We start from the raw sequence: 18248 nt of genomic DNA, 5'->3' as shown, positions 1-18248 counted from the left end.
ACAAAATCTAGTGGATCTGCAGGAGACACTATTATACTCAATGAAGACACAAAACAGGGGGCAGAAGAGTTGTATATGACACTTCATGTGTTACTGGATTTTATACACACACCCCCTCTCCTCAGTAAGAGGACGCACGCACGGGGAAGGGTCCTGTAAGGACCACTGGGAGGGAGGAGTTGGGCTGGGAGGAAGCCTTAATTTTCATTGTAATTTATTACTTTTGTATTGTTTCTAGGCTTTTTACTGTATATTATCTTTTTTTAAGAAAAACTATTAACAGCATTACCACGGCTTGTAATTCTCCATATGAAAGTTAACGTAAAGACTTCCTTTTTGGAGTCAAATGTCTGTTAACATAAATCTAAATCCTGAGCGACCTGAGACATGCAGATGAGCTGGTTGACCACGCTGCTCAAGGAAAACGCAGCCGGGAAAAACCAGGGGCGTTCCTGCCTGAGAAGAGCGTGCTCCCGGATGGAAAAGGCGGGTGTGAGCTCAGTCTCTTAGGAACGGAGATGGAGACAAGTGCGGTAGCTGCTTACCTGTGTGGCCCTGGATTCTCTCACTGATCTTTGCTCCAAGAAGGTCCCAAACAAGCAGTTCCCCAGACTGACTTCCAGATAAAACAGAATTTCCATCCCAGATAAAGCACCTGCAAGAATGATTTTAGAAATAACCATTTCATCATCATGAAGGAAGGGGTATGTTACACTGGCCAACATAAGCCCCAGTGAAGTGATCACGAATGTGTGTGTGTAAATGTCTTCACCACCGGCAACTCACAAACTCTACCTCTGGGGCTCGTCTGACGTCATAGAGGAGATGAGCATCCCTGTCTGCACGTCGATTACGTTAAGACAGCCATCTGCTCCTGTGCTGAGGACATGGCGACTATCTGCAACACAGGGTAACACTCAGACGTGGGGGACAGCTTCAGAGTGTGGTTTGGATATGCTGAATTTCATTTCTGAATCCAGTGGCCTAATTTCCATTTTCATTTTCCTTGAGATCCTTGTACTTAAGCAATGGCTGTTCTAACCTTGAAGAGCTTCTATTTGTTTCTGTGACACTGGGATGAATACCGTTTGGTACGAGTTCATTTACATCTTATAAATTAGTTTCTCTAATGAGTTGAGGGATTAAGAAAAATAACCAATCTTGCTTTTCTGCGAGGTACTAATGCACAAGTATACTATATCCTGCCGTGAAGCAGCCTTAGTTAGCTCTTTTATCAGGAGAGTGTTTTTCTTTGTAAATTTTATTGTCTATTTCAAAATTAACAATGTTGTTTATTTCAAACTTCAAATTTACTCAGTACAATCTGTACTAAAAAGGATAATATGTACCTGGGCTAAAAGCAGCGTCACACACTGTCCCTGCGTGGCACGGACTCTGGTGCAATAAGGTGGCCGTTGTGAGGTCCCAGATATTCACTGTGCCTTCTTTGGTGCCGGAAACCAACAGTGTGCTTGCAGCATTTAAACTGATTGTGTCTACCTAAGGAAGAAAACCCATCAGTAACTATTCCATTTAGATTTATGGTCATTAGCTACGTTTCTCTAAGCTGATTAAAATATGTGATCATAATGATATAGATCAAACTCTACTGTGCAGTGTGCTGGTATAGCTAATGCAAATGCATTTCAACATCATCCTATCGAATAGTAATTTATTTAAAAATTACACTCTTCATATGCTAGTGAATACAAGTAGAAATGAAAATGAAGTATTACTAGGGTAAATGTAATACCATTTTAAAATAGCTTAAAACTGACGGTCTCAGAATAAAGTCTACAATTTATTATTCATAACTCCATGAATGATACAGTGTAGTGAGGTAGGTGCCAAACTGCCTAAAGCACAGCCGATCCGTGATTATTTGAGGATCTGGCGGGGGCGCTGTCTCAAGGTTACGCTTGCACACCATCACGAATTACACACTAAATATTTTTCAACCTCAGTCAGTCTGAAGACCATGAAAATTAGGCACCAACACACATTAGAGAAAAGGCAGTACCGTAAGCTACAGTGTAAGAGGCAGCACTGACCCAGCGAAAACAGAGCGAGACTAAGTGCCATCTCAGCTCTGCCACCAGCTGCGTGTGCTCGGCCGTCCAGACAGCAGCTCACTGTCCCCAACTGCGGCATGGGCACCTCCTGGGCAGACGTCCCTCCCACCTTCCCGGTCAGAAAACATAAAAGATGATGGGTCCCATTTTGTTGCCCCAGAGAGTTTGAGGGTACCCAAATATTCAGCATCCTGCCCCCAAATTAATATTTTGGAAATCTAGTTGGATGGTAGTTAATTCTCAGGGAAACGTGCAAAGACGCTAATTGGAGGAAAAAAAGTAGACTTGAAAACCTAAAGAGTCAACCCAAAGAAAACAGAATCTCCTCTAATAAGCCAAATCAAACAAAGGAAAAGAATATAAACAGATAAAAGCAAAATCTCCTTCCCCTCCACCTCCCGGACTTTAAGCTGAGCTTTATGCGCAGTTTTGTTGCTGGTACTCACGCTGACGTCGTGTTCCAGCTCGGCCAGCAAGTCAAAGTGGTGTCTTTTGGTGCCTGGCATCTCTGCAGGAACACCAGACCACACCTAGGATGGAACGCATTGCAGGTATTTTCAAATATTTAATGTAAAATCATTTCTAATGCATTCAGGAAAAACTCTCTTGCTCAATTTCCATGTAACATACTTTCCAATAAAGTTAAGCTGAATAATGCCCCAGCTCCTCCTCCCCAGTGCCTGTACTTTCCCCACCAGCGTGTGCTTGCCTACAGTCGCCTGCTTGTACTGTGTCTGCTGCCATCACTTGCACGTGCTGCTGTGATCACGTGATTCCAATAGTATGTGAACTAAGGAAACCTAAGTGCAGAAGTGGTGTGTTTTGAGAAGACTCAAAAAGGAAGTCACCGTGCATAAATTACTATATTTAGGTATAGGCAAGTAAACTTATTTTAAAAAATGGAGGAAAAAATTCTGAAAAACTCCTGAAGGAATTCTAACAATTTTAGGTTCTTGCTTTCCTTTACATGAACACAAATTGGAAACCGAAAATGATGAGTGCTGGTGTGGTTTGTGTAGCATTCCAAAGACCAAGTACAGTCCTACATCAAAAGGGTGAGTGCTCTGGACATTTCCCTGGTCTCTAAAACAAATAAATAAAATGGTGAATGAGTGGGCATGTGTATGTTTTAAGTTTAAATAAAACACGTCACCTTTTAATGATTCTATATGTTATCTTGAAATTCTCTGATTAAGTGATCAATAGTTCCAAACACGTCACATAAAGGTGGCTGCAACTATGCCATCGAATGAAAGCTGGACCATACAACCCCCAGTGGAACACACACTACAGAAATCATGATAAACTTCATATCATATTAAGTGTAGAAATTTTTTAAAAACCCAGGTAATAGCATTCGGTATCTTTATATATCACTTACACACTTTATGAAAAAGAACCAGGTGACTGAACATATTAACAGGTTGCTGGTTTATATTTGCATGTATGAACATTTTAAGTTAAAAATTATATATAAACCTTTACTGTAGAATCCCACGATGCAGAATATAGCCTGTTGTCATGCCAACAGATCTTACTAACAGCATCATCATGCCCCATTAATGTGTCTTGGCGTCTTCCAAATGCTATTGAGTAAAAATAGCTAAAAAATAATGAGAAGTATTAAAACAGTATTCCAGCATAATTTTAAGACTCTTAAACATATATTCAAGAAACATGACATTATTTCATGCTACATTTACTAAGGCTCAGTAGGATTATAAATTGCTTGTTCTCATATTAAACCAAAATATTCAAAATTTGATTTAAAACTAGAAATTTCCAAATATTGCTCATCGGTTTTTTCACCTCAATTTAAAACTTAGAGAAAAATAGATTCCAATTGGAGAAATTATTAGATTCAAATAATCATATTTAATTCCCACAATATTGTCTTCATCTCTAATACCTGTTCCCTTTAGGAAACAATGCAGCGTCCTGCCAGCGAACAGCCAGAGGCAGCTGTTCTGCGTGTACAACCCCCAGGGAGTGTGCGCAGATACATACACATTGTTGTCCCATGAAGAACTTATGACAGTGGCATCTCCCGGTAAAAGTAAACAAGATGACAAAGCCTGAAACACAAACGAGTTGATATTAATAATTTATAATAATTAGTAATCCCTAACATGGTAAAACGGTAAGTTCTCCCAAAAATTAATGCTCAAATTCTTTTTATGGTGGCTCTCCTCAGATTTACCCAGGTTTGCTCAACTGGCTAATTCCAGTGCAGAATTTCCTCCAAAATATCAGATGGAACGTCCAAGCGAGTCAAGTGCAGGACGACCTAGCCTAACGGCTCTCAGGGGTCCTGGCGGCCTCACTCCCCTGGGCGGAGGAATCCTATCACTACTTAAGTGATAAATCCTGTCACTACTCGAGTGAATCGCAGGGAGGCTGGGCTGGGGATGACCCTCGAAAATCAAAGTGCTCTCTCTGCTTTGCAATCTTATGTGGATAAGAAAAACTTCCCCAAATTCCCTAAAATTCCCCAAAATTCTTTAGGGAATTTCAAGATCTTTTGGATGATTTACATTAAAGATAAAATGTGCCCCTTCAGAAGAATTGGTTTTGTTACATTCAGTATCCTGCCAACTCAGAAATGCAAAAATTCTTTAGGGAATTTCAAGATCTTTTGGATGATTTACATTAAAGATAAAATGTGCCCCTTCAGAAGAATTGGTTTTGTCACATTCAGTATCCTGCCAACTCAGAAATGCATAAGTTATTTAGGAAGTACATAAACATTTAGCCCGATAGTTATAAAAAAGGAAAGATTTATTAAGAATTCTACTGGGTAGCCCTTCAAGTATTTTAAACTAAATATGAAATAACAACAGTATGAGAAACCAACAACATGAAAAAAAATTTAAATTGAATTTAGATGTAATCTAACTAATTTAGGTATGCAGTAGATACTACACAGGCATAAACTCAATTGTTTGGGAGAAATGAAATATCATTATATATTTGTGTGTAAGATAAACTACAACATGAATTTCTATCATAACACTGATAAAATGAACTCACCATATTTGAAAATGATATACTTCTTTGTAGCATTTTGGATTCTTTAGAAAACATCTTCAAGGTAGAATCTAATTTAATAATGAGAAAGTGGACATATCAGAAAGATTTCCTAGCCCTTACAGATGTCAAAGAACGGCTGCCCTTCTTGTTCCTAGAGGCCAACAGGCATTAGAATTCTACGGAGAGCTGGGTGTAAAGGGAGCTAAATAATGTCAGGCCTCACCCAACATTAAAATTCTGTGATCTGTAACTCCACGACAAAGAAATCAATTTAGAAGCCAGCATGGATGTATCCTATTGACATGGCAGTATGACAGAACGCAGAGGTAAGCCTGATCACTGATAGAAGCTAAAAGTTACAGAGGAAGAAAATAGCAATTTTAATATTAATATCAGTGATTTGAATATTAAAGAAAATAAAAAGTTCTTGGCAATATAGGTATTTTAAAAAAAATAAATAGCCCAATTATAGTGTGAAAACCTTGTATTAAATTAGCATTTATAGAAGGGAATCACTAACTGTCTAAAGAATAATAAAGTAGGAATTAAAGATCCAAGCTTTTAATTTCCTTGCCTAACAGAAGCTTTAAAAGCTTACCAAAACAACCTGCTAAAAACTAAGACTCACAAATTATAATGCTCTAATGTGCTTCAAAATCCCACATTTGGGATATGTAGCAATCCATTTCCTAACTTATAAACATACGAAATGATAAAATGTCAGAATGAGCTTTAAAGAACATCTTCTATACAGCAAAACTTAACATTTCACCTAATTTTTGCAATACCAACACACAGAAGTCCTGAGAATTTATAAACGTGAACCTCGATAAGATATTCTTCAGCATTAACTTGAAAACAAAAACAGAAGAATGAACACAAGAGCACCTGAACTTTTCCCTGAGCAGTGTAATTAGTGCTGATAGTCTTCCCAGCCTGGCTTTTGATTCTATTGGGTAATTCTGAGTGTTCACCACAACATCTATTTAAGACGATTAATTTGGGGCAGCCTACAGCAAACCATGAATCAGCCAGGTATCGTAACGAGGCTTTTCTTGAAATCAAAGATTCCCGCCCTGCACCAGAGGTGATCACGTCAAAGACCGCAGTGAAAGCTCATGTCATGGGTGGCATGAAACTCGAATCACACTGCATATCCGAAGAAGAAATGCAACTTTGGGGTGACCATCAGGACACATAAATCAGTAATACGAATTATAAAAATCTGAATATGAGCAGAAACAGAAAAAACGGAAGCTTCTGACTTTTTAAATTTCTCAACTCTCTCCCTGTCATTGGGCAAAAGCACAAAGAGTGATATAATGCTAATAAGCCTCGGTGTCTGAAGCCTCATGCTTATAAAATGCACAGTTCACAAGGTCACGCAAGCACAGTGAGCTGGAAGATTTAACAGACCATGCCAGACAAATCGGCTAAGGACGCAGGCTTCGCTTAAAGCTAACGCATTCTGCTGGGTGCCGCAATGCGGGCAAACGCAGAGGTGGAAATCCAGGCAAAACACGGACTGCTTCCTTCTGTCAGAGGAGCACCTCGGGAACGCTGGCGTGGCCCAGCGTGGACACTGCATGCGAACCTCCTTTTGGTCTGCGGAAGAGCCATTTTCTATGCTTTGTGGGAAATTCTGTTTTATACAATCTGAGATAATATTTGCAAGGGAAAGGAATGAAAGACTACAGATAATAAACCATCGTAACAGATCTGAGAGTCAGTACTCTGATTTGCCTGGAAGTGTTTAGCTGGGTAGCACCTTTTCTTAATGGATAAAAAAATATAATTTCCTACAGCGAAGACTAAAGAACAAGTAGGCACATATTTAAAAGCTACAAACTTTGTCAGAACTAGTTGTCTTATCACAGAAGCAAGAAGCTAATATTACCCTTTTCACCTCTACTTGCCCCAGAGCGCCAGTGCTCTGAACATGACAGGGACAAGAGTACTTTAACAAATTACGTATTATGCAGACTACCAGGGAAAGCAATGGTGTGCATGGCAAGAGACACTTTTTGCTTAGTTGTTTTTTTTTTTAAGCTCAAGGTAGCCAAAGTCTAATATTAAAATATAGCCATAAGTCATATCGACTACTCGCTACAAAGGTTTTTACTAATATAATATCGATAATGTATTAAGCACATTAACGATACATGAATTAGATTTCAAGCTAAATCCTATAACAAATATCCTGAAGAAATATACTTTGAATGACAAATCTGAAAACCCTAACAGCAAACCTGTGTTTCCACTTGCTGACACGCACACCCCTCTGACACGGCGCTTGCTACTTGTGGCGGAACCCAGCGCAAAGACGTGGCACCCTCTCGCGGCGGACGGGAAGGGCCCTGACCAAGCGAAGGCAGGAAAGAGGCTCTTTCTGTCCTATCCCCTTAATTCTAGGAAACCTTATCGGCAACAGAAAGGCATTTCATTATTGCTTCTGGCCAACTACAGTGAAACTTTGTGTAATAGAAATAAACTGCTCTAAATTTATTGTATTGGAGGCAGAGCATGCTGTCCTCGACGGGGAGTTGAGAAACTTGGACACGTCATGACTCTGGTTAAGCCACTTTTCAGGTAGGAAAACCAACCTTGTGATGTCGTAAAGACGGAAGACCCATTGCGAGAGACTGCTATTCCGGTAACTGCCCTGTTCAAAACAAAGTTTTATAGGTTACTTTTCATCGCGTTAGCACACCCGCTCTGTTTCAAGTCCTTGACTTAATTTTATGAAGTTTCCTTAATTTTTTCCTCACAGCTTGTCTGCTGGATCTGTCCCAGAACACACCTGCCACTACCAAATCATTGCTTGGAGACTTCCAACGTTGTTCTGGCAACACCTTGTGGCGAGAAAGCACCCCCACGCTTGGCTTCCCCAGTCGCCATGTTCAATGTTTAACGTACTGCTGATAATTTCCCACAAAATGCGTGTTTAATTCCACCTTATCTGACCATCACCAAAGTGACTGAAACTCTTTACAATCACGTCCCTTGCTCATGACTGAATCTGATTTACCCGGCGTCGCCTGCTGAGGAGACAATCGATCCTAGCACGTCCTCTTAAAGGTTCAGTCATGTCTTCACTGCCGTGGGTTACAAAGTCTCTTTCTATGTGCCATTTAGAGAAGTTGAGAAAAGAAAAGCTATTGTTCTAATAAATAAGGCAGAACTACTTGCTTCTCTTGGGGATGCTGTACTCTGACTTGGACCCATCTAAGGTAGACCAGCACGTCCAGGAACACCCATGACCAAAATGCCAGACGGGCTGGCTACGGCCACAGAGCAGGACAGGGGCCCCCTCTCCAGGCCTGAGTTTTCTCCCTGGAGCAGGATGGGCCAGGCTGGGCCAGTGCTTCTCCAGCCTTTCTGCCAGGGCATGTCAATGTCCTTTAGTTGGAGGATGGGAACATTCATGCCCCCACTGGGTCCATCAGCAAGCCCAATTTCTTTCAAGTATAGTTATTACTTTTAAAATTCATGTGAACTTTGCAATGTACTCTCTTCCTCTCTCTCTCTTGCTTTATATATGTGTATATATATCCATGTTTATTATTTTTTTAAAAAGATACATTTCCCCCTACATTATCAGTAAACTCCACACTTGAGGAGGATATATCATGCTTCTCTCATCAAAGACTCAGGGGCTGTATACCCCAATTTCAGAGGCATAACACTGCCTGCAGACCCCATCTCGTACCCCAGAATGACGGACTGCAGAAACGACAGCATGGTGGCCACCACAAATCATTTTGTGCCGACTTTCCCTATTACATCAACCTCAGGTGGCAGACAGATCACTATAGACATTCTGGGAGGATAAAAACAATGAAGACAACACTGAAAGGAAGCTTTCCCCCCGACTCAGGTGAAAACAGTTTAATCCCATGCCAAGACCCTAACTTTTGCAAGGACTATCGCCTGCTTAGAATCAGCAGAGAGATGTTCTTACTCTTTGTGGATTTTATACTGCTCATGCAACTGCAGTTTGGTGATGTTATTCCAGGCCAGTGTTTTGCTTTCTTCAGTCAGGTCTTCAAAAGACTCTTCACCTGGAGAGACTACATTAAATCATTGCTAAGTCAGCTAAATTACTAACAGACAGCAGCATCAGATTCACCATATTTTCTGTTAAAATCAAACCACCCAGAAAACAAAACACCCCACCAAAATATAACTGCTTTGAAATGTACTTGTTAGATAGTTGCATGTTAGTCAAGGAAAAAAATGTGTAGAAAAAGATCAAAAAGTATCTTTGAATTCTACAGTCTTAATATTTTTACCAATGTTCGCAAAGTTTTCACTTGGCTGCTAACTTAAGAATTTCAGGAAATACAAGACTGAGCAATCATTTCCTTGTCAGCAGTTTTTTAAAAAACCTGACAGTTGCCTAAGAATGGTTTTAAGGTGGAGAAAGCAGAGATGAAATCAGTTACTCTAAGTGCTTCTGGATGGGAGTAATCCCTTCACTTCTGCTTTAAGAAGGGCGGGAGCAGTGACCCTCTTAAAGCAATCGCATGACAGTGGTTATGGCCTGGTGACTGAGCAGAGCCCAGGCTGAGATGGCATCACAAGGTAGTCCTGTGATCTTCATGACTTAACCCTCTGCCGCACTACCTCGTCAAGAAGCACACACGGCTAACCCGGGTCATGTAACTCCAGGAAGCTCTTCCTCCACGCTGGAGAGAGTGCTCGGTTACGTGTGCCTGAGGAGCCTGGGTGTGCTTGCAACAGACAGTAGAACTGGAGATAAAAAGTAGTTTTGCTCCCAACATTCCACATAGTGTCAAACTCCTTTTGGGAACCTGTAGGTTTGAGGTTGTCTTATGTGAAAACGTAAAACACGGATAACTGGATAAAAGTGAGTGTTCTTTCTTTCCTTTTCAAATACTAGATGCAAGAACTTGATCAAGTTCATTTTAGCACCTGGCACCTGCCTGGCGCAGAACAGATACTCTGTAAATGTGTGTCGAATGTTAAATAAGAGAATAGAATCAAAGAAAACAGAGCACTTTGAATTCAAGATCTGTATGTGGAAGAGGAGAACTAGGGACAGAGGAAGTCGTTTGGGGAAAGAGTAGGGCAGACAGTGACTGTTTAGGCACCATGGCCACGACTGTAAGCATGAGTAGGTGAATAACTAAAAATCAAATGCCAGCTTGGAAGACATAGAAAAGAAAGAGAACCAAATCAAAACAAATACGATCAACTCCTACCCAGATTAAACTGCCAAAAAATAAAAGTGATTTGATTTCCCTTAATGTCAATAGCTAAAAACCACCTCCACCAACAAAAACAGGAATTTGTCTTCAGAAGAACTGCACTAAGATGGTGAGAGAAACAAAAGTGCTCTCATTTATTCTCTTCGCAAAACGTACCTGGGGAACAGGCTACAGAAGCATTGTAACTGGAAGTCTGGGGCAGACTTTTAAACTTGGAGGTGATCCTTCGAGGATGTGGTGTCACAAACAGCTGCTTTGGCGTCTGCCCAAATTCCAAGATTTGGGTTAGCATGGCTACTTTCTCATCAGGATCTTCGATGCTTTAGGATAGAGTACAAATAACGTTCAAGTTCCCCGCACACGTTTCAAACACAGATCAATAGGAGAGATGAACCCTCAAATAACGATAGCAGCTATGTGCCAGGACTGTCTAAACCCATCGTGGGTCTTTGGAGTATTTCCTGAGGCTCAGTAACATAATGGGGAAAGCCAAACATAATTCATTTTTAAATTTCCATACCATAATACTCTCAAATAACTGCATTAATAATTTAGATAAAGAGGTATAACTCAAGTAGAAATTCCTTACTTAAATGTACCTGTTTAAGTCTACACCTCCTTCATAGGTCAGGGGATGAAATACTGAAAGAGAGATATAAAACACTATTGAAAGATGTACTGTTTAGTTACAATAGACACCCTGTTCAGAATTTAAACAATTCAACAACTTGAATTTGTGTCCAAAGAAACTGTCACTTTGCAAAACAGACTAATATCCAACTTCTATAAATATCGTTTATTACTATTGCTGAGGAGCAAAGATCTGCTTGGCGGGTGAGAGGACCTGTTATCTCAGTGCATTTCTCAGTTGGTATTATTTCCCCCTTGAAGGAAGCATGAGTCACAGTGCTAGTTTGAGTCCACGCTGCCATGTGAGAAACCAGGTCTGAATTTCCAGCTTCGGTGCCTCAGGGACGTCAACCCTGAGAAATGCGGAGGCAGAGAAGCACTGGAACCGCAGAGGAGGTACACTGCTGCTGCTTTCTTTCTGTTCAATGAAAAAGAAACCCTGGGGCCTTTCACAAGAATTGAGGCCACGCTTCTATCAAATTTTGATTTCATTTTAATTGCAATTATTAAATGGGATGGAGAGTATATGCTAAAATTAGAAAACTTTAGAAAAAGATCTCTTGGGACCATGGTGAGGTAAGTGTTGTTGGGCAAAAGTCCTTCCTCTTCCTCCTCAGTTACTCAGCAGCTAATCCAGGGTCACGGAGCCAGTGGCACTGTTTTCTGATACAAGATGCTTCTGCTGAAGAAATGAGCTTGATTGCTCTGGTCTCACTTTTTTGTATTATTTGCTTTCATTGTCGCCCAATGCTAAATGAAATTCCCATGACGATTACATACCATTGTGGGCCCCGACAGCATCACTCCCTTTCTGCTTGTAGCCAAATATTAGATCAATCCACTCGTGGAGGTGCTCTGACACATAGCTGCTTTCCAGTGCGCCTTTGCTCTTCCGGAGAAAGTCCTCAGGACCTACCAGATTACACTCAGTCAAGAAATCACGGAGCCTCCACCGTATTTGCTCCCATGCATTTTGTCTATCCATAGGTACATAAAGCTTCTAGGACAGGCCAGAGATACATGTGTCTTAATGAAGTTTTTTTCCTCCATCATACGAAATGTTTTTCGAAGGTTTTAAAAAGTGGCAAAAATAATTTTTACAACATTCAGGTCTCTCAAGTACATATTAACGTTTTTACATCGTAGATTCATAGAACACTGCTGACTTGGAATAGGACTGATAACGCCTCATTTAGATAGAGAATTATATTGTTATTGTTTAAAAATCTAAGCAACGACATAATTAACGAAACTGAAGTTGCACTACTCGCTAAAGAATGTGCATAACAGGCCACCTCCAAGCTGGCACTCACTTGAGGCCCACGGGGGGAGTTCTACATCATCTACCATCTGTCCGCCTTGTCTCTTTCCCAGATCCAACTTCAGACTGTTGACTAAAAAGCTGACGTCATCACCATAGAATTCTGGAATCAGCTGAAAGTTTCAGGGAGAAACAAAGAACAGCAACAAACATTTTTTAAAGCAGTTAGATACCACAAGCCCAGTGAATCATTAGCTTTATTAATTGCTTACCTCTTTAAAATCTGTTGCACCATCCAAACAGTTTTTCCAAGTTTCTGCAATACTAAATATGACAAAAAAACATCTGATTTTAAATCTAAACTAAGGAAACAGCAACAGCAGCACTTCCTCTGCAATTGTTTCACTCATAGTTCTCCACATCCATGTGAGTATCCCCCTTTAATGAGAGAGGAAATTGGGGCCCAGAGAGTTTGCTTAACTTCTCCGGGGTCGCACAGGCGTGAGCACAGAGTCCGAGTCCATAGCATTAGCCACCACATACACACTGCCTCATCCAAGGGCCAAATGGAGGCAGGTGCTACTGAAAGATTAGCACAGCTATTTTAATAGCTCCTTTCAAAAGGAATTATAAACAGCTATGCGTAGAGCTTGGAAAGATTGGGAAAACAGGCCAAAAGATTAACAATTATCTCAACATGGTGAGATAACGAGTCAACTTATTTTCCTTCTTCGTATTTTCTTTCCTTTTTTTTTCTAAGAAGATATTACCTTCATAATAAAAAAAAGAAAAAGCGGCCGGGCGCGGTGGCTCACGCCTGTAATCCTAGCACTCTGGGAGGCCGAGGTGGGCGGATTGTTTGAGCTCAGGAGTTCGAGACCAGCCTGAGTAAGAGCGAGACCCCGTCTCTACTAAAAATAGAAAGAAATTAATCAGACAACTAAAAATATATAGAAAAAATTAGCCAGGCATGGTGGCGCAAGCCTGTAGTCCCAGCTACTCAGGAGGCTGAGGCAGTAAGATCACTTGAGCCCAGGAGTGTGAGGTTGCTGTGAGCTAGACTGACGCCACAGCACTCACTCTAGCCCGGGCAACACAGTGAGACTCTGTCTCAAAAAAAAAAAAAAAAAGAAAGAAAGAAAAAGCCATTTAAATGCACACAGGGAGTTGTATTCAATTCATAGGAGAATTATTAAGAGTAATAAAATGTTGGAAACAATCTAAATGACCAACAATAGAGAAAAATAGTTGAAATAAATTATGACATTTGTTAGAATGTGATATAACAATTTTAAAAATCACTGTTTTGAAGAATGTCTAATAATATGGAAAAAATTTCAACATCTAATATTAGTCTACAAAAGGCAAGATAAAAAAACTATTCAAAATATGTTTTCACGTTTACACACACACACACACACACACACACACACACATATTCATACGTATAAATGTCTAGGAAGAGCCCGAAAGGAATAGATATAACAATTAGTGATTTTTTACATTTTTTACATTTTTGTTTACATCTAGTGCTTTGAAACAAACCTGTTGTACACATCAGAAATGTAAAAACCAGAAAGTATTAAAAATGACGAGTGAGGCATTTGTATCGAACCTGTTGAACATTCTATCTGCATTATCAAATCTTCCGTTCTGCAGGCACAGCATGTACTCTGGTGCTAGAGCGGAAAAAGTCAGAGTTAAGTCAAATCACAGAATCATTCAAGAATCCAAGTGAAATAAAATTCAGTTGAGGGCAAGGATAAAGAATCTTACCAATCCTAACAAGGTAAAAGAGCACATAACCTGGGGAAGAGTAGTGACTTCCATACATGAACTTTGGCTCAGGCATTTCCTGGTAGCGAGTCTACAATGAAGGGGAAACATGGTGCTGAGTGTTGGCTAGAAAACGATAACTGACTCAAGCACTAAAAGCCTAAAAGAAATCACGGCATGGATCCACCATATTCCTTAATCTCTCTTAGATAAGAAAAGGAGAAGATAAGAGGGAGAGAAAATCTGTGACTAAACAGCATTCCTTAGACAAGGATTTTGGTTTTCTTGACTTAGTGGTAACAATATTGGGGCTAGATTAAAAAGAACTGATTTTATACATCTCCTGTGCAATTTATTAATACCACAGTGTTCCTTCATGAAAATAATTCAGTGAACCCGTAAACAAGTCGCCCTCCTACTTCCTGAACAAAAAATGCAAACGTTGAACAGCTAAATTAATGGTGGGGGGAAAAGTAGAAAAAACATTATTTAAGGTCACCAAGTCACTACTGTGCATCTCCCTAAATCTCGGAGAAGTGAGTTTCATTACTATAAAAACACAGGCTATGGCTCGGGATGTTGCTTAGAAACCAAAACCCCCTAAGTCCACTCACCAGCAGTCTCTCCAGCCGTTCCTTATTTAGGGCTCCCACCGGCTTACTGAGATCCCGGAAGGTTCCTGGATTTGACAAATCTGCAAACATAAACAAATAAATAAATAAATAAGTACCATTGTGCTCCTGAACTGATTCAAACGCACACTTTCATTTCTGCAAAATAAATACTTCTTGAAAAACTGAAACGGATCCACGAGACTGTTTCCATCAGTTACTTACACAGCTGTAAAGAAAAGACTAGAACTTTGTGAATTTTAAATTTGCAACATCCACTTAAGAGTAGTATCTCTAATTTGACAATGCCCTGAATATTCATTTTTTTAAAAAAGAACTTCTGATTTTATAAAACTACATTTCAAGTAAAATAATAAAAAATAAATTTAAAAAGCCATTATTCTTCTACCAAGATTTACTTTCTAAGTTTGAATTACAGTAAGTATTATTAGTCTATGATATTAGCATGATTTGAGAACTGGGACCTAAATATTATCAGAGAAACAAATTCTCCTATTTCTAGAAAATCTGTTATCTCTTTCAAGTATAGGGCTCGATTTAGTGAATTCTGAAAAGGAACTAATTGCTCAAAATATATAATTTAAAAATATTACAAAATAAAATTATAATACAATCAAATTTTTTTAAAGTAATTTGAGGGGTGAAAGAGGAGTATCTACCACAAAGTTAAAACGGTTGTACTTCAGTAATACAATTATAGATGATTTTTATTTCCTTCTTTGGTTATTTCAGTACTTTCCAAATGTTCTGTAATGAACAGATTTTCTTTTGGTAATCACAGTTTTTAATGGGAATTTTAAAATAATAAACTGATTAATAATTTTCAAAGTGAGAAACTTAAATATTTCAAAAAATGGTACTTACTATGTAATAATGATAATTATCACCAATGATAATGGTAATGATAAACCTGGGTTAAAATTATGCCCATTTTTCTGTGTGTGTCCTCCAAGAAGTATGGTGGAGAAAACATATATAAAAATTTACATAATTTATATAACATTTACGCAGTACCTTGGAACGGAAACTGACAATCCTTAGCAATAAGATTGAAATAAGTTCTAATTTGTTCACATACCACATCACAATTCTAAAATAAAATTTATTCTCTCCCTTAAAGACAACGCAGGTGACCACTCCAGACTCAGCTTTGTCAGAACTCCATGCATGGCATTTACCTAATTCTGCGCTAGAATAATCATTTATTATCCAGGGAAACACAGGGTACTGGGAGAGGTCGTTGCAGCTGCGGTCTGCCAGGTTGTTGAGGTGAAGGAGGTACTGGTAGTTGGACAGGTGCCCTCGCTGCCACTGCAGCATGTAGCTCTCGGCCGTGTGCTCCGCCACGTGGTGCTCTGGAGGAAGAAGACCAGGGTCCGTCACTTAACTTCACGAATGGCTGGCTAATTTTAACTTAGCATGTAAAAGCTAGATGCGTAACTCTTAGACCCTTTGCTGCATTTTTGAAAAATACATTTTAAGAAAAAGAAAAATAGGCTGTTGGTTTGTTTTCACAAAGTAGTTGTTCAGTTAAGTTCATATGACCATCTGTAAGATCGAGCAGGGGAAATTATTAAATATCTTGAAATACTATCCTACCCCCCCAAAAAAAACACAATCTAAAGAAATATAAACATATGGAGCAAATATATAGTATATGGTAATACATAATATTTATATAATAAATAACAAAGAATCCTTCCCAATGTGCTGAATCTTAATGCATGCTAAACACCACGGCCAGCTCATTTCCCCAATTTTTTGTAAAATCGAAATTAAAAATCTTTCAGTTTTCTTTTAGATCTGGAAGAGATGTACTACTGCTAATTTGTCAATGACTACATATTATTTATGCATGTAAGGACTACGGAAAAGAAAACAAACTATGAAAGAAGAAAAAAGGTATTTGGCAGGGGGCCCAATTCTCAAACTGGAAGAACCACAGAGCCTCCCCTCCCTGGAATAAATGGGATGACCACACGCATCAGTGAGGGCTTTCCCTTCGGCGAGTGTAAAATGGATCAACTGTACTGCAAGTGGGTTTTCCATTTTGTTCAGAAAATTCTACTTTTAACTTTTTACTGGGTGTATCAAGCAACTTACATTGATTCAATATTTATTCTTTTCTACTTTTACCAAGTTTCTTCTCTAATCAGCTACTAGGAGAGGGCTTCAAAAATGAAAACACTTTCCCCCCTCATTTTCTGCCCTTCGAAACTTCTCAGAAAAATCCGAGGAACAATCTTAGGAACAAGCTCATTGAGAACCGACAGCTTTATAGAAGGTAGATATTTTAGATCATGGCAAGGCTTTTGACTTGAGATTTTAGGACTCGCCACAAAAGTTGAGTTTTTTTGTTTTAATCATGTTACAGTTAGAAAAAAAACTTTTTAAATTAAATCAAGAGATGGGATAAGTAAACTTGTACCAAAGCTATACTTACGCATTAAGTTAACCTGAATAGCTTAATGTGTGAAGAAAAGATATTATTAACAACTATAAACCTACTATAAAATAAAATATATTCCTTATTAAAAGCAAACTATTCCTCTTTGAGGGAAAATTTCATTTCTAAGGGAAGATGTATTTCACTATGTATCTCATAAATGGTTTCACAGTATATTAAAATAGCAAACAAAATTAAGATGATATTAATAAAATCCCAACATCTATTTTTAAGAATCATTCTATTCTAGTCATATGGCAACTCTGTAAATAAGAATAATTTAGTCATTCAACTTAATAAAAAAGTTTATGCTTGAAAAGAAAAATACAGGTGTTCTCTCTGATAGAGGTGGGAAAATCCACATTTTCCATGAAACACTGAGGAAATAGCATTAATTAAAATCAAATTCCATTTCAAGGGTACTATATTAAACATAGAAATTTCACGTGTTCCTTTTTTGGCTTTGTGATCGAGACCACAATCAATGACCTCAACCATATGACTGGATAACTCAATGTCGCACATCAAGAAACTGAGTCTTGGTTTTCATAAACTATTATAATACAAGACATAATTGGAAATAAAAATATTTGGGTAGATTCTCTATAATCCATTCAATTTCGAGGGCATTAAAATATAAAAAACATGCAAATATATTTATCAAGAGTTTTCAAAATATTTAGAATGAACTATTACCAAAATGAATTTATATTTCCCATAGTTTTAAAAATATTATTTTGGCAATTATAGATACTGATGAGAAGAAATAAGTAGAACCATGGAGAGGCGATTCTAGATATAGCATTTTTCTTCTCTTATTTCCTATCCAGTTCGTTAGGAGTTGAACTACTTTCATATAACAGATACAATGAAGGGTGAGCACCAAACCTAGATATGTGGCAATATAAAAATAGAGATCATCTCTATCTTGAGGTTCATAGAACTTTAGGTAGATGTCAGAACACAGATCATCTTCCGTGCAAAATACTTCCAAGCCCTGTAGATTCAGAAAAAAAAGGAATAAAACAAATTCATCTTGCAATCCCAATAAGTATATAAGAGCCTTTCAATTAAACATTTATATTTTTGATTTTTAGATCTAGTATTCATATTTTCCAACTGTAAATTTGATTCAGTGAAAGATGCAGAGATATATCTGTATCTATATAA

At 38.6% G+C, this 18248-nt stretch overlaps 1 protein-coding gene across 1 annotated transcript in view; it reads right to left on the bottom strand.

The window, feature by feature from the left end:
* NSMAF (neutral sphingomyelinase (N-SMase) activation associated factor) overlaps positions 1–18248 on the bottom strand; it is a 60490-nt gene that overhangs the window by 1224 nt on the left and 41018 nt on the right. Inside the window, exons 12-30 of the mRNA XM_012661384.1 lie at positions 17967–18075; positions 15811–15987; positions 14615–14694; positions 14001–14091; positions 13840–13903; positions 12497–12548; positions 12277–12397; positions 11744–11875; positions 10933–10975; positions 10490–10653; positions 9064–9172; positions 7706–7764; positions 5103–5170; positions 4080–4147; positions 3552–3675; positions 2519–2602; positions 1350–1500; positions 796–898; positions 546–655 (exon numbers count right to left, since the gene is read on the bottom strand). Coding sequence (XP_012516838.1) covers positions 546–655; positions 796–898; positions 1350–1500; positions 2519–2602; positions 3552–3675; positions 4080–4147; positions 5103–5170; positions 7706–7764; positions 9064–9172; positions 10490–10653; positions 10933–10975; positions 11744–11875; positions 12277–12397; positions 12497–12548; positions 13840–13903; positions 14001–14091; positions 14615–14694; positions 15811–15987; positions 17967–18075 — 1909 coding nt within the window. The remainder of the gene's footprint in view (positions 1–545; positions 656–795; positions 899–1349; positions 1501–2518; positions 2603–3551; positions 3676–4079; positions 4148–5102; positions 5171–7705; positions 7765–9063; positions 9173–10489; positions 10654–10932; positions 10976–11743; positions 11876–12276; positions 12398–12496; positions 12549–13839; positions 13904–14000; positions 14092–14614; positions 14695–15810; positions 15988–17966; positions 18076–18248) is intronic.

The sequence above is a fragment of the Propithecus coquereli genome, unplaced genomic scaffold (assembly GCF_000956105.1).
Source record: "Propithecus coquereli isolate 6110/MARCELLA unplaced genomic scaffold, Pcoq_1.0 Scaffold71, whole genome shotgun sequence".
Lineage (NCBI taxonomy): Eukaryota > Metazoa > Chordata > Mammalia > Primates > Indriidae > Propithecus > Propithecus coquereli.
This window is presented reverse-complemented; position numbering and strand designations above follow the sequence as displayed.